The 24,632-nt window shown below is 44.4% G+C and overlaps 1 protein-coding gene across 6 annotated transcripts; it reads right to left on the reverse strand.

Moving 5' to 3' along the window:
* Positions 1–1,637: 1,637 nt before the first annotated feature.
* On the reverse strand, positions 1,638–24,424 carry UPK1A (uroplakin 1A). 6 transcript variants are annotated; one of them, XM_037021734.2, is made up of 8 exons: positions 23,675–24,424; positions 9,096–9,180; positions 7,440–7,640; positions 5,091–5,165; positions 4,879–4,986; positions 3,459–3,638; positions 2,233–2,316; positions 1,638–2,153 (listed from the first exon to the last, which is right to left on the reverse strand). In XM_037021734.2, the coding sequence occupies exons 2-8, from the start codon at positions 9,174–9,176 to the stop codon at positions 2,109–2,111; spliced, it is 774 nt and encodes a 257-aa protein (XP_036877629.1). In that variant the 5' UTR covers positions 9,177–9,180; positions 23,675–24,424; the 3' UTR covers positions 1,638–2,108. The 6 variants fall into 6 exon arrangements, 5 of the variants coding, with proteins under 5 accessions (XP_036877629.1, XP_073081882.1, XP_036877627.1 ...); XM_073225781.1 differs by lacking the exon at positions 23,675–24,424 and adding an exon at positions 9,453–11,475; XR_012126622.1 differs by lacking the exon at positions 23,675–24,424 and having other exon boundaries at positions 2,233–3,221; positions 9,096–9,442.
* Between the last annotated feature and the right edge of the window lie 208 nt (positions 24,425–24,632).

The raw sequence follows: 24,632 nt of genomic DNA on the forward strand, positions 1-24,632 counted from the left end.
GTGTCCATCAGTAGATGAATGGATAAAGAAAAGGTGGTACATATACACAATGGAATACTATTCAGCCATAAGAAAGAAACAAATCCTACCATTTGCAACAACATGGATGGAGCTAGAGGGTATTATGCTCAGTGAAATAAGTCAGGCAGAGAGAGACAAGTACCAAATGATTTCCCTCATTTTGTGGAGATTAACAACAAAGCAAAACTGAAGGAACAAAACATCAGTAGACTCACAGACTCCAAGAAGAGACTATCGGTTACCAAAGGGGAGGGGTGGGGAAGGGCGGGTGGGGAGGGAGGGAATTGAGGGGTACTATGATTAGTACACATGGTGTGTATGGGGTCATGGGGAAGAGAGTGTAGCACAGAGAAGGCAAATAGTGACTCTGGCATCTTACTACACTGATGGACAGTGACTGTACTGGGGAATGGGTGGGGACACAATAACATGGGTGAATGTAATAACCACATTGTTTTTTCATGTAAAACCTTCATAAGAGTGTATATCAATAATACCTTAATAAAAAAAAGAAAGAAAAGACCAATCAACATGTGCATCTACAGGAATAAAGTACTGTATGTGGTTTGCAGGTTTTCTACTCTGCATTTTTTACTAGTGTATGGTAGTCCAGCATGTAGCTAAGTGTGTAGCTAATTTAATCAGTTCCCTACTGACATTCATTCATGTTACTGTGATGAACATCCTTCTATACGCTTTCCAACTACTTAGACCATTATGATGTGTTTTCTATCAGCTCACATCGATCTACCTTTTAACAGCCACAGAAAATTCCAGCCCAGGGATATAACATGAGCTTTACAACCCATTCCCTGCTGATGATGTTAGGTCATTTCCCATTTTTCACCCCAATAAAAATTATGACCTCTTTGACCATTACATATTTTTGAAAGTATATTTTAAAGAGCTGACATCTGAATTTAGCACTTGCAGATCATCTGCAGACCAATGGAGCACAATAGGACCCTGAGAAACTTCATCTGATGGGGAAGGAAGCCAGGCCCTCCTGGCAGGGGCCTAATTGCTGTAAAGTAGACAGAGGTTGGGCCTGCTTCAGGGAGAACAAAAGGGCGATGTGAGATTCTTAGTGTTTGCCATCATCGTGCACTCATTAGAGAACTTGCTGGAAGCCACAGCCCCTCGGAGGGGGATGTCTGTCACCTGCACTGGCCCAACAGCGTTGCACTCTCAGTTCCCTTGGATAAACCACCCACCTTCCCAGCACTACCACTGGTTGCATCCTTAGCAGGAACATTCACTCAGGTGGCCTCCTTTCTCCCATAATGGATGGGCCTAGACCCTAAACCAAAACAGTGAGATTGAATCCCTGACTTTGGCCAGAGCTGTTGGGAGAGAGGCCCTTCTTGCTGCCGCGTTGCTTAGCTAAAATGATGTAAGTCTGGTGTTGCCAGAGAAATCCTGTCTGAGAGTGAAGCAGGCTTTCTGGAAACCTACAGCCCCTGGCTTCAGACATGCCTGAAGTCAGTCCTACAGATTCAGTTACATGACCCACTAAATTCTGTGTCATGTTTCAGTCAGTGCCATCTAGGTTTCTTCCACTTGGATTGGAAGAGTTCTTGTGTCATTCACCTCTGCCCCAGAAAAAAACAGATTAATTCATTCAACCAGGATTTATTGAATTTCCACATTCAGCCCAGTGCTGGATGATGCTGGGGACAATAAAGTGGCCAGGACAGAACTCTGTCCCTCCCCGCACAGCAATCCCAGTCTATCAGAGCTTAAACAATCGCAAACTATTCAGCAATAATGGCAACACCTGCCCTGAGGGAGCTCAGGCAGCTACAATAAAGGCATTGGTGGTTGGGGTGGCGGGGTCAGGGAGGGGTCCCTTGAGGACAGGACTTTGATTTGATGCTGAAAGATGGGCCAGGAATCAGCCAAGTGAAATGAGGCCAAGGGCTAAGGGTCCATGCACACCTGTCCAGGAGGTTTAGGGCACCCCCAAGTCCCAGCAGGGCTCAGAATGGGGAAGGAGGGAGGGAGGTGGCCATCCAGGCCTCAGCGGGAGGAAAGCAGGAGCAGGGGGAGGAGGCTGCAGTTTGCACGTGGCCTTCCCTTCTGGTTTCTCACAACGTGGTGTAGAAATACATGGCAATCAGCATCACAGGGAGCTGGACGGGCAGGCAGTCAGGTGAGGGTGCTCCAGCCCCCACCCACACCCCACCCGCCCACAGGCTCCCCGCCTCTCACCGTCCACATGAGGATGGCAAACCCAAACCATGAGATGCCCCACGTGTAGCTGTCGATGGCGTGGCCAATGTGCTCAAAGCAACCCTGGGCAGGAGGAGATGGAGGTCTGAGAAGATGTCCGGGGGGCTGGCCGCTAAGGGGAGAGGCCCTGTGCACCCTGGGAAAGTCACTTCCTTCCTCAGGCCTCGGCCTTCCTGCCTATGCAGTGGGGTTGCGGTGGTGGTCTTGGGGAGCAGGGATGCCGTGTTGCACCAGCCTTGCACTAGGTGGGTGCTGCCCCGATGGTGGCTGTGATCACCCGGGGGCACTTTTGTTTAGAGCTGGTTTCCCATGGGACTCACAACTTCCAAGGATTTGAAATACACCTTTAGGATTAGTCCAAATCCGATGCCTCCTCATGTAGAGATGAGACGGACAGCACCCCACGAGTCCCGATCACGGAGACTCCTTCCCCCACTTGGAGGCAGCTGAGAACAAAGGTTCAAGGCCTGCATCCTGCAGTCAGGCAGGGCTGAACTGGGGACCAGTTCAGCCCATGAGCCATTTGTTGGCTGTGGGGCTGAGGTATGATTCTGACCCTCTGAGCCTCAGTTTTCCCATCTGTGAAGTAGTGATCTTGACAGCACTGCCCTCTAAAAGCAGCCAGGGAGACCACTGGGACCGATTCTCCTCTCAAATCTCAGTCTCACTTCCTCTGATTTCTCTCGGCCTCTGCACTCACCTTGCTGTAGTTAAAGCACCTGGTTGGGGCCTGACTACCTGGAATCAAATCCTGGCTTCATCCCTCTCTAGCAAGTGAACTCTCGGTTCATCATCATAAAATGGGCTAATTATACTCTTTACCTCATGAGGCTGTGGTGAGACTGAAGCAAGATAAAAACTTAAAGCACTTAGAAGAATGCCAGGCACAAAGCAAAGGCTCCATAAATGTTGGTTGTTTTACTGGTGTTCTGCTGTTTCTACGACTGCTGCTCTCTGTCCCAGACAGCCTGAGGAAAGTTGCAGGAGTCAGGTCTGCACCAGACCCTGTGTGCATCCCCCTGACTTGAGAGGGAGGGATGGACAGATGGAGGGAGAGTTGAGAAAACCAGAGAGAGGTGGGATAAAGAGGAAAAGAAAAAAAAAGGGGGGCGGGGAGGAGCTGACAGACAGAGGGACGGAGGAAGAGAGAGTAGAACCAGAGAGGGCCAGACAGACAGACGGAGCGTCAGCGAGGAGGGACACACCTTGGTGAACAGGTAATCCATGTGGCCCAGGCGGCAGCCTTCCTCATTGAGGGGGACGAAGTTGCCAGTTCGCCGACAGCACAGTGGGGGCCAGGGAAACACCACCTCTGGTGTGGCGGTCCGGAAGATGGACGTGAAGTTCACCCAGTCCATGGGACCAGATGTGCCGCAGCACTCTTGCTAGAGAGGAGGGCAGGGGTCAGGGTGGCTCCTGCTCGCGGAGGAGAGCCAGCAGCCAGAGGTCGTACAGTGAGGAAGGGCAAGGCTGGCTGGGCCGCAGCTGGGCCCACGCTCCCTGTGCCCCGGGCCCCTCCGTCGGGGGTGGGCAGTGTCTGGGTATGTAAGCACGGGCCGAAGGTCTTTGTCCCAGCACCAAGGCTCATGGGGGATTTGGGTCCAACCCACACTCGTGATCTATTTTTAAATTCTTTTGATTTAGCTGTCGACAAAACATGAGATAAAAGTCAGGTTTCTGGCTTCTCCTGGCCTCTGTGGGTGTTTAATTTGTGGCCCCTAAGTTATGAAAATACAGGCTCCTTCAAACATGGGTTCCATTCCTAGCTAACTATATAATTTGGGCCAAATTGCGACCTCAGTTTCCCTTGGTCCTCAGTATTCTCCTCTTGTGCTGCCATATCACATTGGGCTTAATTAGAATGCGGCTTCTGGAAGCTGGTGGCCTGGGTCTGAGTCCCTCTGGATCTATGACTTACCAGCTGTGTGGCCTTGTGCAAGCCAGCCAACCTCTTGCCTTGGTTTTCTCATTGTTAAAAAGCTCTCTTATAGGCAGTTGTGAGGATTAAATAAGCTTGAAAAGTGCTTGAAATGATGCTAAACAAAGTTAGTGCCCACTTTGGTTGTTTAAGTGCTCACTGTTTATTGTTATTATTATTAAGAAAGCATGTGTTGGTGTGTGGGGATCATGGGGAAGACAGTGTAGCACAGAGGAGACAAGTGGTGACTCTCTGGCATCTTACCACACTGAGGGATGGTGACTGCCATGGGGGGGGGGGACTCAGTAATATGGGTGAATGTAGTGATGACATTGTTTTTCATGTGAAAACTTCATATGAGAATATATCAATGATACCTTAATAAAAAAGAAAAGAAAGTCGGCTTTCAAACAAGGAAAAAAAAAAAAGAGAAAGAAAGCATGTGTGATGGTTAAGAGCGGGGGCTCTAGATCTCGGCTGCCTGGTTTGGATCCCAGCTCTGCCACTTACCAACCACAAGGCCATGGGCCAGGGACCTTCCCTTTTGGGGGCCTGTTTACACACTGGAAAATGACCATGAGCAGAGCCCCAGCCTCACAGGAACCATGTGAGTGGATATCACCTGCCAGTGGGCATAAGGGGAGCCCTAGCTACATCTGTGGGCAGAGCCCCAGACCCTCCAGCCCTCTCCACCCTCCCTCATCCACCTCAATCATGATGCGGTCCCAGAGGCGGGTCAGTTCCTGACCCTGGTCCGTGTTTGCACTGTAGAAGGTCAGCATCTGCTTGGTGATTAGGGATGGGTTGGACACCATCTGTGGAGGGTCAGGAAGAACAGGGTCCGGTGGGGCTGGATGGGGAGAGAGGCTGACCACCCCCACAGAAGTTGTGTCCCTCCCCTGGCCTCTTCCCAGCTTACATAGTCCCGGTGGGTGTAGGACGTGATGCAGGAGGCGCACTCAAAGATGTAGACGGTAAGCATGAGCACCAGGTACTGGGGAGAGATGGGGAGAGGGACAGAGGGACAGCACAGTCAGGGCAAGGCTTGTGATGTCACACCCCCTCAAGAGATGGATCAATGCATAGAACTGTAATTTAAAGGAAAAAATGTAGGACAACGTGAATGGCAGCATCTCCATGGTGGGTACACAGCTATTTGCAGTTCAAGTCTTTCACCTTTTCTGTATGTTTGAAATTTTTTATAGTAAGATGTTAGGGGAAAATGAAAAAAGAAAATATGTAAAGTATTTCCTGAATGGCTTAGATGCAACTTAATTAATGTCTACTATCAAAAGAAAAAAAATAGATATTCTCAAGACAACCAGGGATGTTTGAACACAGACCAGATATTGGAAAATAGGGAGGGACTAGGGTGAAATTTTGTGGGTCTGTAAATTTCTTGAGCAAAAAAAGAGAAAAGCTCTTCGGTGTTTGATGAAAATTACTTTTCTGTCCTCACCGTCTCACCTGAATCCTCAGCTATCCTCAGCTCTCACATTCAGCCCCCAAGCAGAGTGTTGAAGTCCCAAAGCCGTTGCTGAGACATGAGATGATGCGGCAGAGCGCGCCCGGCCGCCTTAAAGCAATGTTCTTATCACTCAGAGAAATGTGCACTCAGGCATCTACAGGTGAACGACCTGATGTCTGGAATGTGCTTTGAATACCCCTGGGAAGAAAAATGTGGGCAGGCAGAGGGGGTGGAGTGGCGGGGAAGGTTGCCCAAAGGTTGCTGTGGTTGAAACCAGGTGATAGTACACATGGTTTGTCACGCCATTCATTTTACTCTATGTTTGAAATGCCCCATAATAATTTTAAAAAATCCTGTGTCTTAGTTCATGACAAACTAATAGGGAAGACAGACACAAGCTTTTGTTGTTGTTGTCACTATTTGGGTGAACTTTTAGGGCCTTGGTTAAATTGTTATGCCAGAGAATTAAATGCAGGAAAGCCAGACAAAAAGAAGGAAAGAAAAGGAAAAGAGCCTTTCCATGGCCCTGTCTTAACTCCAGGTAAAGCCGGAAGTCCTTACCATGGCCCAAAGAGCCACCTTCCCCTTCTCCCCTCATCCTCCATGCCCACTCTCATTTCTCCCTCATTTCTGCTCACTCGCCTCCAACCCCCACTTGGCCCAGCCACACTGGACACCTGGTCCCCTCTGGCTTGAGAGCGTTTGCTCTTGCTGTTCCCTTCTGCTGGAAGCTCTTCCTGCAGGTATACACACACGCTCACCCGCTCACCACCTGCACGCCTTTGCTTTCTCTGACTGTGAGGCTTCCCCTCCCCCAGCTCCAGAGGCTCTTTCCCTGGTTACCATTCCCCCAGCGGAGCATCCCCCACCTAGGGCAAGGGCTTTTATGTTTTGCTCACTAGATAGCCCCAGTGCCTAGCATAGGGTTTGCTACATGGTAATTGCTCAATAAATGTTTGTTGATTGAATAAATAGCTGCTCCTGGGAATCTAAAAGGCCCTCATCTGTAGAGGAAGCACAGCGTTGTCAGTGGGGCTGGTATGGAAACCCTGCTCTCCATGTCACCTGGGCTCTTGGCCTCTTTGAACCTCAGTTTCCTTATCTGGTAAATGGGTAAAGAAATGCTAACTTCTAATGCATAGAGGGCTTTGGGAGCATTGAGGGAGGTCATTTTCTAACAGCTTAGGCTAGTGGCATGCACAGGAGAGGCCCTAGGGAGTTGTGGGATACTATTGTCTCAATTATTGTTGGTGGCAGGTTAAGAGCACGGGTTCAAGTGCTGAACTGCTCAGGTTCAAATTCTGGCTGTCACTTGCTGTGTGTCCCTGAATACGTGACTTCACTTCTCTGAGCCTCAGTTTCAACTCTGTCAAATGGGCTCACCATGATGATGACAGTGGTGGTGGTGGTGGTGGTTTCTCATGGTGGGTTGTGAGGAGTAAATAAACTAATCTACATAAAGCATTTAGGATGTAGTGAGTGGCATCACACTTAAATGGCAGCTGTGCTATTATTATTACTGTCACTGTTATTGACAGAGCTCACCAGCACATGCTGAAGACCAGCCAGTGGAGGTTCAGATCCCAGTCCTGCTACTCAAGAGCCATCCTGCTGGGCAGGGCTTCCTTCCATTCCTCCCCTGTGCCCCAGTTTTCTTTGTAGGATGAGGCAATAGCCTAGCCTAGGTTATTGGGTTACAGGACGATGAAATGAAATGACTGCGGTAATGGTTGTTATGGCGACTGTGTGATGATGATCTTTGTGCTCGCCCGTCCCCACCCCCTGCCCCTGGGGCCTCACCGTGAGGGTCATGGACCGGCGGCGGCACAGCGCGGCACCCACACCAAGGCTGGCCACCACGAAGAAGGAGAAGCCGCAGAAGATGGCAATCCAAGCACCAGCGAAGATGTCGTCCTTGCCTGAGACGCCCATCAGTGGGTACACGCGGTACTGGTCGGCTGTCACCCATACCGTCTCAGCAAACAGGGCCAGGCCTGACAGCTAGCCAGGGTGGCCAGGAAGAAAGGCCTGCTTAGGGGGGCAGCCCTGGCTGCATAAGTTTCCATGAGCAAGTTTCTTCCCCATTCTGAGCCTTCGCTGCCCTCTTGGCAAAGTAGGCACATAAAAAGAGTGGCAAAGACATCCATGAGCATTATGAGGCTGGGCAGAGGCCAGGAGGGAAGGGAGGCCAGCCAGACCCCTGCCCCCCACCCACACCCAGCCTCCCATTGCTTCAAGGATGCAAGGAAACGCCACATGCAAAGGGGGAGCACTCAGCCAGTGCGCCCCCCAAGAAGCGGTGTTACTCCCTGGACAGGGATCTGGCTGCGGCAGGACGATTACAAACGCATCAACACTTCGTTCAGCAATTCCACTTGCAAAAATCAATCCTACACGCAGGAAAATCACAAACCCACGAGATAACTCCCCGCAGCACCACAGCGGAAAAGGGCAGGGGGCTCTCTGAGGACTCATGCGGTGCGGCCTACAGACTGTGCGAGCAGGAAAGAAGTGGGAGGCATGGGGCAGGATGCGGAATGAGCTGCATTTGTACAGGTAAGGGGAGAAAATAGGTAAACATGTTCCCCTTTGCTTGTATTCGCTTAAAGAAATGGGGAAATGAAAAATCTCTTACTTACGGGGTGAGGGATGGAGATCGAAGAGAGTGGAAGACTTCTCAGGGGCTACCCTGGCCACAATCAAACCACCCCTCACTGAGTGCTCACTGTGTGTGCCAGGCCCCGGCCCTGTAACTGCTCTCTGTGTGATACTCATCCTTGTGAGCAACGGCTGTGTGAGGCTGGGCAGAGGCCAGGAGGGAAGGGAGGCCAGCCAGACCCCTGCCCCCCACCCACACCCAGCCTCCTATTGCTTCAAGGATGCAAGGAAACGCCACATGCAAAGGGGGAGCACTCAGCCAAACTCTGCTCGAAGTGCATTAATCCAGGGAGGTCACGTCACAGGTCCCATGATAGAAAGTGGCAGTGCTGGGATTTGAACCCAGGCCCTTTGGCTCCAGGGCCATGTACAGGTATCACATATTTTTAAAAAAACATTAAATAATAATTAAGAGACACTGTTATTATTCATTACTTTGAGCCTCCTGTGCACCAACCAGGCACTTCACGTCCATAATCATGTTAATGGTGATACCTAGCATTTGGCAGTCACCTTTTCTAAGCTGAGGGCCATACATGGATTAATCCACACAACAATCCCCACAATGAGCATGTGGCCTATACATGGGGATAGAGGCACAAAGGAGTAAAGTCACTTGCTCCAGGTCACACCGCTGGGAGAGGCAGCACTAGGATTCGAATCCAGGCTGCTCTGACTTGAGAGCCTGCAGCACTGGCCATCCGGGGAGTCCTGGGCCCTCAGCAACCACCCCCAGGCCCAGGTCACCCCTTTCTCCCCATCCACCGAGTGGGCCCCCAGCACTGGGAGATGTCTCACCAGAATAATGACGTTGCCCACGACCAGCAGTCCCACGACCACCGGAGACCCCTTCTCTGCCTCTGCTGCTGCAGAAGCCATAGTCCTGCCAGGGACACATGAGCAGGGGTGAGACCAGGAGGTGAGCGAGAGCCCAGCCACACCCCCAACTCCTACTGTATACCCCAGCTGCTCCCGGCTCACTTGGGGACCTGGCTGGTTCTGAATGTGCCCAGCACCCCCACACCCTCGGTGGGAGCCCATTTTACAGAAGAGGAAACTGGCTCAGACAGGGCAGTCACTGCAGCACTTGGCGCTGGATCTCCCTGCCCCTCGGACCTCACCAGCTCCTCCCGCCCATCCAGGTCCCCAACTCACCTTCTCTACCCAAAGCCTCTGGCCAGCCCCTCCCACAGAGGCTCTCTTTATATGCCCAGGTCCGTCCTTGGGCCAGTCTCCCAGGAAGTGGGGAGGGGACAAGAGGTCAAGCAGGCAGACCGGCATGGAGAGCAGTTTTATGAGCACCCCACAACCCAGGTGATTTATAGACCTGAAATTCCAGATCGGGCTCATGTCTGACCAATGGGCAGTGTGATGTGCCCTCTGGTTCCCAGGCTGCTGGGGTTGGGAGGGTGAGGGAACCACCTGAAGTCTCTCCCTAGGACGTGGGCTTTCCTGGGAGCAGGAGAGAGACCCAAGCCAGAGGGCATGTACATCCTAAACCCCAGAACTGCCTCCTCTGCTGGAAGCTCCACTTCTCCGAGGCTGGGAGCCTAGGCGGAGGCCCAGGCAGGGACCCTGGAGGGAGAGGACAGGGCTGGACCAAGGCGAGGAGGTGGAGAGGAGCTGGGGGGCAGCTCAGAAGGCTGATTGTATCAGCAGGCATGAGATGGGTGTGTAAGGGGAGTTCCAGCTGAGTGTACAACGAGGGCGAAGAGAAGTGTGCTAGAAAAGGGGCGGGCACTGGATAGGCTTGGTGAGAGAAAGGTACCCGCCCACCCCCACCCGCAAGGACAAAGCAGCATCCCGGGTGGGGTGCCCTGGGTGGAAATGTCCTCAGGCTGAGAAAGAGATGTGATTTCAAATCCCAGTTCTGCCTCCTCTGGGCCTCAGGACTTGGCGTGTGCATGTGACCTTTTGCAGACTGGGTATCATCAAACCACTTTCCTTGGCGGCAGTGGGAACCGAGTGCGAAGATGTCTGCAGAGGTCGTCTTCCCCCTCTCCAGCGCCTAAGTGCCGCGAGTGGCCCTGTCTCGCCTGCAGTGCTCTGAGAGGCCCACGGGTCTGCCTATGTCGCCCCCTAGGGGCACGAGGCTGATTTTGCAGGAGAACATGGTGCCTCGAGGCCCGCGGCCATTCCCCAGAACATCTTAAACCCGAGGACCAGAGCATTTATTGTGTTTTCTCTCTGAGCTGTAGGTCCTCCAGTGCATGCGAAATGGACAAATGGAACTTGAAATCCCAATGTTCAGACACTGGCTTGGCAATAAGATATACGGATGTTTTCCAATTAAAATAGATAACTTGGTCTTTAGTCAGTCCGTTTAACATTTAAAGTTTTTCTCCATTGATTTCCACTTATATTAAAGACTGATGAGAAAGTTTAAATAAAACGTATGCTACCTGTCAAGTACATTTTATAAGTTTTAGCTAAAACTTGCAAAATAATAGGTCTGTGCTGATAACAAGAAATATTTTTATTTTTAAATAGTTGGTGACTGTTAGTAGTTGGAAGTTATATAAAAGGTCTAGTAAAAGCAAAAAGTTATCATCCATGGGGCATTAATATGTCACCAGCATAAAAGGAATCCATTTTGTTTTGAAACATGAAGCTGTGTACTTTGAATTTTCAAACTGGAATTTTCATTATTCTCTCTTACTGTTATATAAGCCAGGCTTTAAACAACAAAATTTGAAGTGCTAATTACTTCCTTTAAAAAACCACAATGCCAAGATCTCCTAAGGATGGCATGTGCCTACCCTATGATCCAGCCATTTGTCGCTGGGAATTCCCCGACTTCTGTCCACTGAATGCTGTGAAATGTATTCATAAAAGCCCCAGACTGGGAACCACCCAAATGCCCCTTGATAGTAGAATGGTATGCCCATTACGGTACATGCCCACAGTGGATACTATTCAGCAGTACAAGGCAGCAGACAACTGACACACGCAACTACGGGGATGGATCTCAAAAGCATTATGTTAAATGAAAAAGGCCACAGCTATGTGATTCTAGATATGAAATTCTAGAACAGGCAGAGCCAGTCTAGGGTGATAAAGTCAGGGGAGTGGTTACCCTTGTGGGCATGTGACTGGAGGGGATGGGAAGGGAGCTTCGTGTTCTTGATTTGGACACTGGCTCAGAGGGGTGTTCATCAAGCTGTACACATAATAAGTGTACTCTTCTGTATATATATATATATATATATATATATATATATATATATATATATATATATATATATAATTACAATGCCTTCTAAAGAAGATAAATCCTTTCAAAGAAACATGTGCAATGTGTTGAAGCAGTTGAAGTGGTTGAAGTGGGCACACAAGATTTTAGGCTATGGACATGAAATGATATCAAACTCCTATGATGAGAAAACAATCCACTTCTAATCCTGTTGGTGCCATGCAGAAAGTCTCAGCAGTTTGTTGCTACTGTGTGTGAAACACCCCTCCAAACTTGCTTACAGCAGGCCTCAACAGGCCTCAGTGTCTGACCAGAATCTAGCAGCATTTTCATTATAGTTATTTTTAATACAGGATATTTTGTTTTCTGTGGTCAGGAGTGAAAGGGAAGTTTTCTCAAAAATTTTTACCATAAGATATTTCAAGTATACAAGAACATGTAGAGGATAATGTAACACCTATATTCTTACCACTCAGCATGGTGAAACCTAAGTATTTTTCTTTGGGGCAGATTTTTTAAAGTGGCATTCACAGCAGATGACACTTGAAGTCACCTGACCTCATCCTAAAGATAACTTCACTACTGAATTTGGGACTCATCCTCTTCCTCACCTCTTCCCCTGCTTTCTTTTTCAGATTTCAGCTGTCATGGGTTGAGTTAATCCCACACCCTCAGTTTAGAGTTTATTATTATTCCCGGTAAAACACCTCGTTTTAAATATATTTCCTCATCTCCCCACATCCCAGTCTCCTTCAGTGCCCTCTACTGGCCAACATTCTAATATGTGTGTATTTATATTTTTCATTGGTTGTGTTCTTAAAAAATGGGTGCCTTTGTTTCCTTGACTTATTTTCTAATTTTCATACCCATGATTGTGTTAAATAAGCTTATCATGTTCGTTTCCTTGATTAGGACTATGATTTTAAGATCCATCCACATTACTCTGGGCACATTGTGTCCACGGCTTCTGATGGTTACTTGGGACATCGCTGGCCTGCATCCTGCAATTTACTCTCTCTTCCCCAGGGGAGGACACTCAGGCTACTTCCAACTCCCTCCCCTCCCACTACTACCACTATAAATAATGCTGTGGTGAGCGCCCTCATGTGCGGCCCCTTGGCGCTTGTCTCTTTCGTAGGGAGTAGAATTGCTGGGTCATGGACCTGCATGTGTCAGGTTGCTTTCCACAATGGCTGTCCCTTCCCTTCACACTCCAAGAGTTCACGAGGGTTCTTGCATTCTCTCATCACCACCCACCCTTAGCATCACCCAGCTTTCTAGTTTTTAATGAGATAATTCAGTGTAAAGGGACACCAGCCATTATTGCAGTTCTCACTTCTATTATTAATGATTTTGAGAATCATTTCAAATATTTGTTAACCTTTTGGGTTTTCATTCCAATTCATGCTTTCATATTTTTACTGTATATGTATATATTCATCAACAGTGTATAGAATAGTTTTGGCAAGCTTTATGTAAGTTGTGTCTTATGGTACATATCCTCATGCAATTGATTTTTTGCACTTCAAACTATGTATTTGAGTTTTATTCAACATAGATGTGGTTCTAGCTCATCCATTTTTTGCAAAAACTCTTCATAGGTTAAAGTTTCCATATGAATTCACTTTGGCAAACTTTGCATAGAAAAAAACGTCATCAGTGGCAGCACAGAGTTGTGCAGACTTAGCAACATGCTGAAACCTAAAGTTCAGGTACTAGGGTAATAAGTAAATGCAGAAATCTCAGGGGCTCCTTTGGGTCAGCTGAGCAATGGAGGGCCTGAATTCATGGGCAGAGGTGAGAGAGCTATAGATCATGCCCAAGAAAGGGAGGCTTCAGAGCTGGGTGGGACCAGTGTGCATTGTGGGATAAGGAGAGGAGGAAAGGGAGGGGAAAGAGAGAAGTCATGTGGTGTGAGGAGGCAGAGCAAGGAGGCAAGTGCTCAGGTGGGGCAGCCAAAAGGTCTTATTTTTTCTCAGATCTATCAAGCACCCATCAGGCCTGAATTAAGCATTAAAGGCACTGTGCAAATGTGTCCAGCCTCATCATGCAGCACCATGTGAGGAACACAGCAGTGGTCAAGAAGCTCTGTTCCTGCCCTTGAAGGGTCAAAGGAGAATGGGGGAGACAGACATTCACCAGAGTGTGACAGCTCAGCATGGTCATGGAGATGCTAAAGTGATAAGACATCGAGAGAGGAAGCACAGGCCAAAGTGATCAAGGCCAAAATGGGGAACCCAAAGGTGAATGTGAGCCCAGAGGAGGTGACTCACCAGCCTGGGGCCTAGAAGATGGCTTCCTAAAGGAACTGATGTTGGAGGAGGCGAATGAGGCCAGCAGATAAAAGGCAGGAAAGAACATCCTGACAGAGGAACATGGTATATACCTACAATGGAATATTATTCAGCCTTAGAAAAGAAGGAAATCCTGCAATATGCAATAACATAGATGAAGCTTGAGGACATTATGCCTCAAGTGAAATAAGCCTCAGGATGACAAATAGTGCATAATTCCACTTATATGAGCTATCTAGAACAGTCAAACTCACTAAAGCAGAGAGTAGAATGGTGACTGCTGGGGCTGGGGGAAGGAGGAAATGGGGAATTGCTAATCAACAGATATAAAGTTTCAGTTATGCAAGATGAATAAGTTCTTGACATCTGCTGTACATTTTGCCTGTAGTGAACAATAATACAGTATTGTACACTAAAATTCTGTTAAGAAAGTAGATCCCATGTTAAGGGTTCTTACTGCAATTAAATAAACAACTGTGAGAAGGAATACTTCCTTGGTGCATTCACACCCTAGGAAGGAGACCACTGTGCTGAGAGTGACTGTGGAGGGCATTTCCAACATGCTGGGCGCTGTGCCAAGCAGTTTGAATGTAGCACGTCATTTACTCTCCTTTAATCTATACAACAGCCCTGTGAGGAAGGTGTCATTAACTTCATTTTACAGATGAGGAAACTGAGACACAGAGAGGTCACACAACTCCTAAGTGATGGAGCCTGAATTTGAACCCAGGCAGTTTGGCTTCAGTGCTTATCCCCTTAACCACTAAACTGTACTGTTTTCTGTGTGTATATTGCCTTTGCTGGAATATTTTCCTCTTAGGAAAAAAGCCCAGAAGAATATATTCATGTATTGTACAATTTGAAAAGCTTGAGAGTATCAGACTGACAAAGAATGATCTCCAAGTACTATTGTTAATGGAATAAAGTAAGGTTCAGTACATCAGGAACAGCAGGCTGTGGTGGGTAGACAGGTAGAAAGAAGGATCTGTTTGCAGATGTATAAACTATCTTTGGAAGGACACACAGAAAACCAGTAATGACAGTCACCCCTTATAGCTAGAGGAGAAGATGGGGAAGAGACTTTTTTTTTGTACCTTTGAAAATGTTGAGAGAGTGATGTTACTAAACGGTGAAATTTTTACCATCTTCCCCCCAAAGAACATTGATTTTGAAAATCACCCATGGATGAGAGTGCTTTTGTGGAAATCTGGTAGTCCAGAGCAACCCCCCCCCCCAATACTGGTCACATTGAAGAAGAATGTTGAGAAGTTCTGCACAGGTTGGGGGCAGGGAACAGCTGGGAGAACGGCAGATGGGTCTTGGAAAGCATCAAAGGGACTTGGAGCCGACTGACTGCATTGCGGACATCAGGAAGACTGCCCATAAGTCACTGGGAATGCCTTGCTTGTGGACTTCCCCACTGGCCCACAGGCATCCCCAGTGCCCCACATACCTCATCCCCATGCCCACCCCCAAAGGCTGTGAGAGTGAGCCTTTGAAGATGGCTGGTAAGTACATGCAGATAATCAGCTGACTCAGTGGATTGGGAGAAAGCACACAAACCTGAGCAATCAGCACAGCCCTAGGGAATGCAAACAGGAGGCTGTCAGTACTCAGTCTGGCTTTGCAGGATAGAGAGGAGGCAGACAATCTTAAGAAGTCCCTCCAAGAGGAAACAAGCAGCAGGGAGCAATGTGTCCATAGAAGAAGTCTGAGAAAGCCTCAGAATGCCTGACAAGACTGGTGGAAGGTATTCCTTGCCTGAAGCCAGCCAGTACGACTGGAGGAGGTGACTGCTTCTAATGTGAAGGAGGTAATGCAAGACTTTGAAAAACATGAAAAATCAAGGAAACATACACCACCAAAGGACACAATAATTTTCCAGTAACCAATCCCCCCAAAAACAGGGTCTGAAATTGGCCTGATAAAAAATTTACTATAGTTGTTAAAGGAAGCTAAGTGAGCTACAAGAAAACACAGAAAGACAATTCAATAAAATTGGGGAAAACATGCAAACAGAACTTGAAGTTTAACAGAGAGATGGAAGTCTTAAAAAAAGTACCCCCAAAAATTCTGAAGCTGAAGAATACAAAGAATGAAATGAAAAATGCAACAGAGAGCATCAACAATAAGCTCGATAAGCAGAAAAAAGTGAGTGAATAAAAATGAGTGAAAAAGTCCTATGTAAACTTAGGATACCATTAGATAAACAAACCAGGCAGTATTGGGGTACCAGGAGAAGAGAGGGAGAAAGCTTACTTATAGAAATAAATGTAAGCTTACTTTAAAAAATAGCTTTACATGACTATTATATCTATATACTTTATGTAAGCCTCATGGTAACCACACAGCAAAAATTTACAGTAGATACACAAAAGATAAAAGGAATCAAAGCACAGCAACACAGAAAACAATTAAAGAAATAATGGCTAAGAACTCCTCAAATCTGGGGTGATTTTGACATCCAAGTTTATGAAACTCATGAGCAACCAAAAAATTTCAACTCAAAAAGGTCTTTTCCAAGTTACATTTTAATAAAACTGTCTAACATCAAAGACAAGAGAGAATTTTGAAAGCAGTATGAAAAAAATCCTCACAAGAGAACTCCCATAAAATTATAAGGGGATTTCTCAGCAGAGCCTTTAGAGGAGAATGGGATGATAAACTCAAGGCACTCAAAGAAAAAACACCTGTCAACAAGAATACTTTCCCCAGCAAAGTTGTCCTTCAGAAATGAAGGAGATAAGACTTTCCAGACAAACAAAACTGAGGGAGTTCATCACCACCAGAACTGCCTTACAAGAAATGCTGAAATGAGTCCTTCATGCTGACATGAAAGAATGCAAATTAGTAACATGAAAATTTATGAAAATATAAAACACACTAGTAAAGGTAAGTATATAGTCAAATTCAGAATATTCCAATACAGTAAATGGTGATGTGTTAATTACATAACTACTGTATTAAAAATGACTGTAGCTACAATAATTTGTTAATGTATACATAATACAAAAAGATTTAAATTGTGACATCAAAAACATAAAAGGGAGTTGATAAAAGGGTAGAGTTCTTATACATGATGAAAGTTATCAGCTTAACATGACTATTGTAAAGATATAGATATTGTATAAGATATTTTATATAAGCCTCATGGTAACCACACAGCAAAAAGTTATAGTAGATATATATAAAATATAAAAGGAATAAAAACACACCCACACAGAAAATTACCAATTCATAAAGCAAGGCAGCAAGAGAGAAAGAAAGGAACAAGGGAACTAAACAATTAGTAAGATGGCATTAGTGAGTCCTTACCTATCAATAGTCACTTCAAGTGTAAATGTATTCAATTATCCAATCAAAAACCATAAAGTGGCTGAATGGATAATAAACCAAGATCCAACTATATGCTACCTACAAGAGACTCAGTTCAGCTTAAAGGAAATACAAAGGCTTAAAGTAAAGGGATGGAAGAAGATATTCCATGCAAATGGAAACCCAAAAAGAGCAGGGTATAAGCAATACTTTTATCAGACAAAATAGGCATTAAGTCAAAAACTGTACAAAAGGCAAAGCATTACATATTAATATTCATGAAACAACCAATAGGTCAGTGAGAAATCAAAAGGAAAAAAATCTTGAGACGAATGAAAATGGAAACACAACATACCAAAATGGACGGGATACAGCAAACGCAGTTCAAAGAGGGAAGTATATAGGGAGATAAATGCCTACATTAAGAAAAAAAGATTTCAAATAAACAACCACACTGTACACATCAAAGACCAGGCAAAAAAAGAAAAAACTAAGCCCAAAATTAGTAGAAATAAGAAAGACCTGAGCAGAAATAAATGAGAGACCAGAAAATCAATAGAAAAGATCAATGAAACTAAGAGCTATTTTCTTAAAAGGTAAACAAAATTGCAAACATTTAGCTAGACTAAGAGAAAAAAAAGATGACTCAAATAAATAAAATCAGAGATGAAAGAGGAAACATCACAACTGGTAACACAAAGGATCACAAGAGACTACTGTGAATAACTGTATGCTGACAAATTGGACAACCTAGAAGAAATGTATAAATTCTTGGAAACAGATTGAATAATGAAGAAATAGAAAGTCTGAATGGACCAATTACAAATAAGGAGATTAAGTCAGTAATCAAAAAATTCCCAAAAAAGAAAATAAAAATCAGAAGGTTTCACTGGTAAGTTCTACCAAACATGCTAAGAATTAATACCCCCATCTTTCTCAAACTCTTCTAAAAAATGTAAAAGGAAGGAACACTCTCTAACCCATTTTGCAATACAGCATTGCCCTGATACCAAAGCAAGATTAGGATGCTAAAAGAAAAAGAAAGTACAGGTCAATATTCTTGATGAATATGAGCACAAAAATTCTCAACATAATATTAGCAAACTGAATTCAGCAGTACATTAAAAGGATCATATACCATGACCACATGGGATTTATCCCTGGGGTGCAAGTATGAGTCAACATAAGTAAATAATAAATGTGATACACCACAGAAACAAAGTAAAAGATAACAATCATATGATCATCCCAACAGATGCAGAAAAAGCATTTGACAAAACTCAGTATCCTTTCATGATAAAAACTCTAAACAAACTGGGTATAGAAGGAACATACCTCAACATAATAAACGCCATATTTGACAAGCCTACAGCTCATATCATATTAAATAGTAAAAAAGCTGAAAGCTTTTCCCCTAAGTTCAGGGAACTGACAAGGGATCCCACTCTCAACATTCCTATCAGCATAGTACTGGAAATCCTAACCAAAGCAATTAGACAAGAAAAAGAAATAAAAGGCATCCAACCAGAAAAGAAGTAAATAGTATCTTTTTGCAGACGATATGATCTTATATACATATAGAAAATCCTAAAGACTCCACAAACAATTGTTAGGAATAATCAACAAATTCAGTAATGTTGTAGGATGCAAATCAATAAAAAAATTGTATTTGTTGCATTCCTACATACTGTTGGAGAAAGTAATAAAAAGGATGTGACTTTTAGTTGACCCCTGAGATGGACATAGACCTGTCCTTGGAATGTATGCTCTGCCTACTATTCCCACAGTGAAAGCTATTCCAAGGACATGGTCTTGAGAGAATAGGTGTTGTTGAGACCATCTGGATGGTATACACGACTGAATCCAGTAAAGGCCTCTATGCAAACTTTAAGATTCTGGGGGACAGGTACAGAAATCTACTCAGAAATATACTTAACATCCAAGACAAGCCTCATAAGTTACCTTGCTTATTAAACCTGCCACCTACCAATCTGCCACCTACCTCTTTTTTTGGTTTTTCCTTGCCCTCTGTATACAGTGGCTAATTTGTGAGCCAACAATTAGTGAGCTAGACAGAAGACCACAGAAATGGGTCTTGGAAGAGGTGTCCACAGAGAAAATCCTGAGTTGGCCATCAAAATCTACATGAGCAGACGTCGCTTATATAACAGATGTTTGTGGAGCACCATGCAAATACAGGGATGCTCGAAAAATGCTGGTTGCCTTAATGCACTTATTTGAGGAACTTCACATAGAGCACTGTGGCAAAGAAGAAAAGTTAATGGCTGCTACAGTGGGCTGGCCTCTACCGTTGGCAGTTTAGTTGGCCACTGATGCCCAATTAGAGGCTGAAGCTCAAATTAGAAAGCTGGAAGAAGAGCTGAAGTTAGAAAGGTCACGTGGCTTGCGACAAAGCCTGATTAGGATGATAAGATGTAAAATCCCTGCAAAAGTGAAGCAAACAAAGAGGAGATGTTGTAGTGATTGACAATGAAATGGACAGAGTGCCCCAGGTCATCCTGCCCCTAAAGGAAAAACTTAAATAGTAACAACCTTAGACTTCTGGTAATAGAGCAATATATCCCAAACCTCCTAGGAGAAAACTCGCATTCTTTCTTTGTCCCTTGACATTATGAATCTTATCATGTCTCTGAAATGCAAACAAAGATTTTTCAAGATTGCCTGAGGAAAAAAAAGATGGGGGAAGGCTTTTTAAAAATATGGTTCGTCACAGAAGTTCCTTTGCCCAAAATCTAGTCCATAGCCTCCATAAGATTACTTGTCAATGGCAAACACAAAGTTTACAGCTCTTCCCCACAAATATTAGTAAAAATCTTTAGCCATGTGAATGGGTAACATTAACTTGTTCTGTCTTCCAGAGACACATTTGAATTCAAATGTTTTACAAACTAATGAGAATTATATTATTATAATGCTGGCTAAAGTTATTATTATAATTCCTGGCTAAAGTTTAAAGCTATGGGGTCTCTGTGTCTTCCTGTATGTGATATTGTCTACCTCTGGAAGGACTGACAAAATTAACTTGTAAAAGATCTCTATTTAATTGGCCTAAAGAATAATAAGTTTTAATATCAATAGTGTACTTATATAAAACTGAAAAGGACAGTTTTCTTGGATTATTGATCTGTTCTTGATGGGGTTATGAAAGGTTTTTTACCTTTTAAGTAATTTGCCTAGAAAGTAAGGATTCTATGTTTTATCAAAATAATTTCCTGTGTTTCATGTAGTCTTTGTCAGGTCTTTACTTAAGAAAACCGAGTCTTCTCTACTAAGAGCTAAGTTTCTTTATAACGATATAATTTTTTGTATTTGCCTTTGAAGTCTTTAATTGTCACCTTCATTAAACAACTAAATATTGTTTCACAGTGACTTCTGATCCTATTTAATTAAGTGTTTTAAAACTTTTTGGCATTTTTAACAAAATTCCCAAAAATCAAATCCTAAAATGAATTCTGGTTGATACTGACCTAACTGTGGGATTTTTTTAGCATCCCTGGAACATCTCAAAAGATCTTTTTTTTCTTCTCCCTACAAAAGAGAGATATTAAATTATTTTGGCCTATTATGTATTTGGCCTAATTAGGTTTAATTATATGGGAAATATTGTCAAATAAGAAATGCTAAACTTTCTGTAGGGCATATTTTATATGAAATTCCTAGAATCTGATTTTTCCTGGTATAATGTTATCAGTCATAATTTTAAAATGTATGTTGCAGAAACAACCAAATTGCCTTATCAATTGCCTAATAATGAACTTTTATCATATCTTTAGCCATGGCCATTTTAGAGTTTTTTGTCATTTATAGACAGTTGTTGTTTTACTCTGATGCTTTTGTAAAAGTGTTCCTGCAAAAGTGCTTCATATTCAAGGAGATTCATGGAAGAGTGGCAAGAACAGGTTTCTGATAACTGAGATTAATTTTCCTTCACAGAGGATGTACAGTAGTGGACCTTTCAAGTGCTTCCCGAAGGTTACATGCACAGCTCACAATGTTATGGGATGGCAGCCTGAAACCTCTGTCTCCTTCCCTACATCTATAAATTGGCCCATTACAATGATGACATAATATTAACGTGAAGATTTATCTCTGTTGCAGGACACTGCATATTTTGCTGGAACATCTGTGAGGGAGAGGATGAGCAGTGAAAATTCGAGGCTCAGGCACCACCATAAAGTTTTGGGGAGTAATTTGGTCAGGTAATATATGGGTTGTCCCACAAGCTGTGACTAATAAGATGCAAGGCTATCCAACCCTGAGAACATGAAAGAGATGCAAGTCTTTGTAGGGACTCGGGGGTTTTTGGAGGACTTTTATTCCTAACCTGGCACAGAGCCTCTGTCCATTATATCACCTGGTAAAGAGAGGGCATATGTTGGACTGGGGATCAGAGCAGCAAGCTGCCTTTGATAAGCAAAAATAAAATAGATTAAAGCTCTGGGCATCACCCATGTAGGGCTGTCATTTAAATTAGGTGTGTCTATGACTCCAGAAGTTTTGTACTGGGCACTGTCACAGAAACAACAGAAGGAAGAAGTACCCCTAGTTTTGTCCCAGCTCTGGAAGGGGGCAAACAATATACTCCCATAGAGCAATAGCTCCTAGCAAAATACACAGCTTTCTTCCAGGTAGAGCTTCTCATGAAGGAATAGCATCTCATGGTAAGAACTTCCCTTCCTATAAAAGGATGAGTTGAAAATATGTTCCATCAACCCACCTCTGCATGACTCAAACTCCCACACTGATTAAGAGGCATGAATATCTGCAGCAGAGGAGCACCCTGTCCAACAGTTCACTGTCTCAGAAATGTGGTGTTACTAGACCCTGTAGAGTATGCAGATCCCCCAAATGTCCCCACCCCCATTCCTGTGGTGGCCCCTGAGGTCCACAAAGAGGGAGTGGGGGAAATTCCCACTGATGCCAGTATACAAATGCCTGGAAACAGGAACAAACCTCCACAGTCAGTGAGCTGAACTCAGGTTTAGCTGGTGATCATTCATGGACCCTGGCTGTTAACCCTCTGGGCTAACAGTTTGGCTGTTCTAAAGGGATTAGCCCTATTGCTTGGAAAATTGGAAGCTGAGGGGTTGATGATCATGAATAAGCCCATTTGGGGACAGGATATGTGGAAAAACATTTGAGTTCACCTGCAAGAACCTGAGGCAGTCCTCACTGTTGCCCACATTCCAGCTCATAGGGTACTGACACCACCTGGCAATTAGGAAGCAGATGCCCTAGCTTGGGTATGAACCCTAGCAATCGACTCTTCAGTATATACAGCAGATTGGATACAAAGAAAGAGCAGCCAACATAGCACCTGAGTGGAATGGCACATTCCAAGGATGCCAGATTGCCCTTGAAATACTGCTGCTTCTTGGTTAATGCGGTAACAGCATGTCCGGTGTGTTCTAAATAACGCCTAAGGGAACTGCCACAGGAGTCTGAGGCCCTCTACCAGGGTACCCAGCAAGCTGGTAAAAGATTGACATATTGCTTATATTGGCCCCCTTCCTCTGACTGAGGTTTCTAAATATGGCCTGGTTTGATTTGAAAAGATATATGCACTCCTATGTTTATTGCAGCATTACTTACAATCCCCCAAATATGGAAGCAACCTAAATGTCCACTGACAGATGAATGGATAAAAAAACATGTCATACATATATACAGTGGAATATTACTCAGCCATGAGGAAGAATGAAATCTTGCCATTTGTGACCACATGAATGGATCTAGAAGGTATTATGCCAAGTGAAATAAGTCAGAGAAAGACAAATACAAAATGATTTTACATATATGTGGATTCTAAAAGACAAAACAAATAAATAAACAAAACAGAAATAGACTCATAGATACAAGGAATAGACTGGTGGTTGCCATGGGAGAAGATAGGTAAAATAGGTGAGTGGGAAAAATTAGTGAGAATGTTTGATATCTTGGTCTGGGCAATGGTTACATGAGTGTATACACATGTCAAAATTCACCAAGCTACACACTGATTTGTGCATTTTATTGTATGTACCTTAATATTAAATAAATGAATAAGGAAGCAAGTCCTGGTTTGGGTGGACACTGCATCTGGCCTAACCCAAGCTTTGCCCTGTCACAGTGCAAACAAGGCTGCCACCACTAGGGGTAAGAGAACTGAATACTATGTACAGATAATACCTGTTGAATAGACAATGATTGGGCATCACATTTCAAAGGTCATGATATGTAAGGCTGGGAAAAAGAACATGACATTGAGTGGAAGTTCCATTTCCTCTATAACCTGCAAACAGCAGGGTGAATGGAAAGGAATAATGGAATATTAAAACAACAGATTAAATCACAACAGGTAAAACCACCTTGGCTGGGTGGAGTAAAGTACTGTCCCAGGCTTTAATAATTTGAATGATTAACCAACAGAGCCTATTTCCCTATCGTCAGATTGTGGACCCCTGTGGAGACACCCAATGCCATAAAGGTATGGAAGTCTTAGGAAACAGCCATTGCTCTAGCTCTCACCACGGATCAATGAGCTATGCTGCTGAGAACACCAAGCACCATCATACCTGGGAGACGCATTATCTACTGGAATTTGCAATGGGACATCTTTCCAGGATGGGTGTTATTTCAGGGGAACTACTCAGTCTCCACTGGGATCCTGTTGTCCTGCTGCAAGCTGGACCGGTTCAAATGCACTATACCTGGAATGGAACACACACCACTGAGAGGAGATAATCAAGAGAACATGACTGCTGGTTGACCCTGGGGCTGGACATGGATAACTGGAGGCTCCCCTCCCTCTCCCGTCCTTTGGAATGTACATTCTGCCAACCGTTTCCACAGTGGGAACTGTTCCAAGGACATAGCCTTGAGAGGGTAGGGCGTTGTTAAGACCATTTGGATGGTATATGTGACTGAACCCACTTAAGACTTCTATATAAACCTTAAGATCTGGGAGGGAGGCTGCAAAAATCTATTCATCTTGGAGCTGCCCAAGACAAGCCTTGAGTAAGTTCCCTTGTTTATTTTTTTTATTACTTTTGCCTGGACATTGGTATCTTTTAATATTATTATGATATATTTTTAATAGGGTATCATTGATATACTCTTATAAAGGTTTCACATGAAAAACATTGTGGTTACTACACTTACCTACATTATCAAGTCTCCCCCACTCCCCATTGCAGTCACTGTCCATCAGCGTAGTAAGATGTTGCAGAGTCACTACTTGTCTTCTCTGAGCTACACTGTCTTCCTAGTGACCCCACACACACCATGTGTGCCAATCATAATGCCCCTCAATCCCCTTCCCTTTGGTAACTGATAGTCTTTTCTTGGAGTCTGTGAGTCTGCTGCTGTTCTGATCCTTCAGTTTTGCTTTGTTGTTATACTCCACAGATGAGTGAAATCATTTGGTACTTGAACTTCTCCTGTTTACAATAATAACATCAAAGGAATAAAATACTTAGGAATAAATTTAACCAAGGATCTGTACACTGAAAACCATAAGACACTGATGGAAAA

Source organism: Manis javanica, chromosome 17 (genome assembly GCF_040802235.1).
Source record: "Manis javanica isolate MJ-LG chromosome 17, MJ_LKY, whole genome shotgun sequence".
In the NCBI taxonomy this organism is placed as follows: domain Eukaryota; kingdom Metazoa; phylum Chordata; class Mammalia; order Pholidota; family Manidae; genus Manis; species Manis javanica.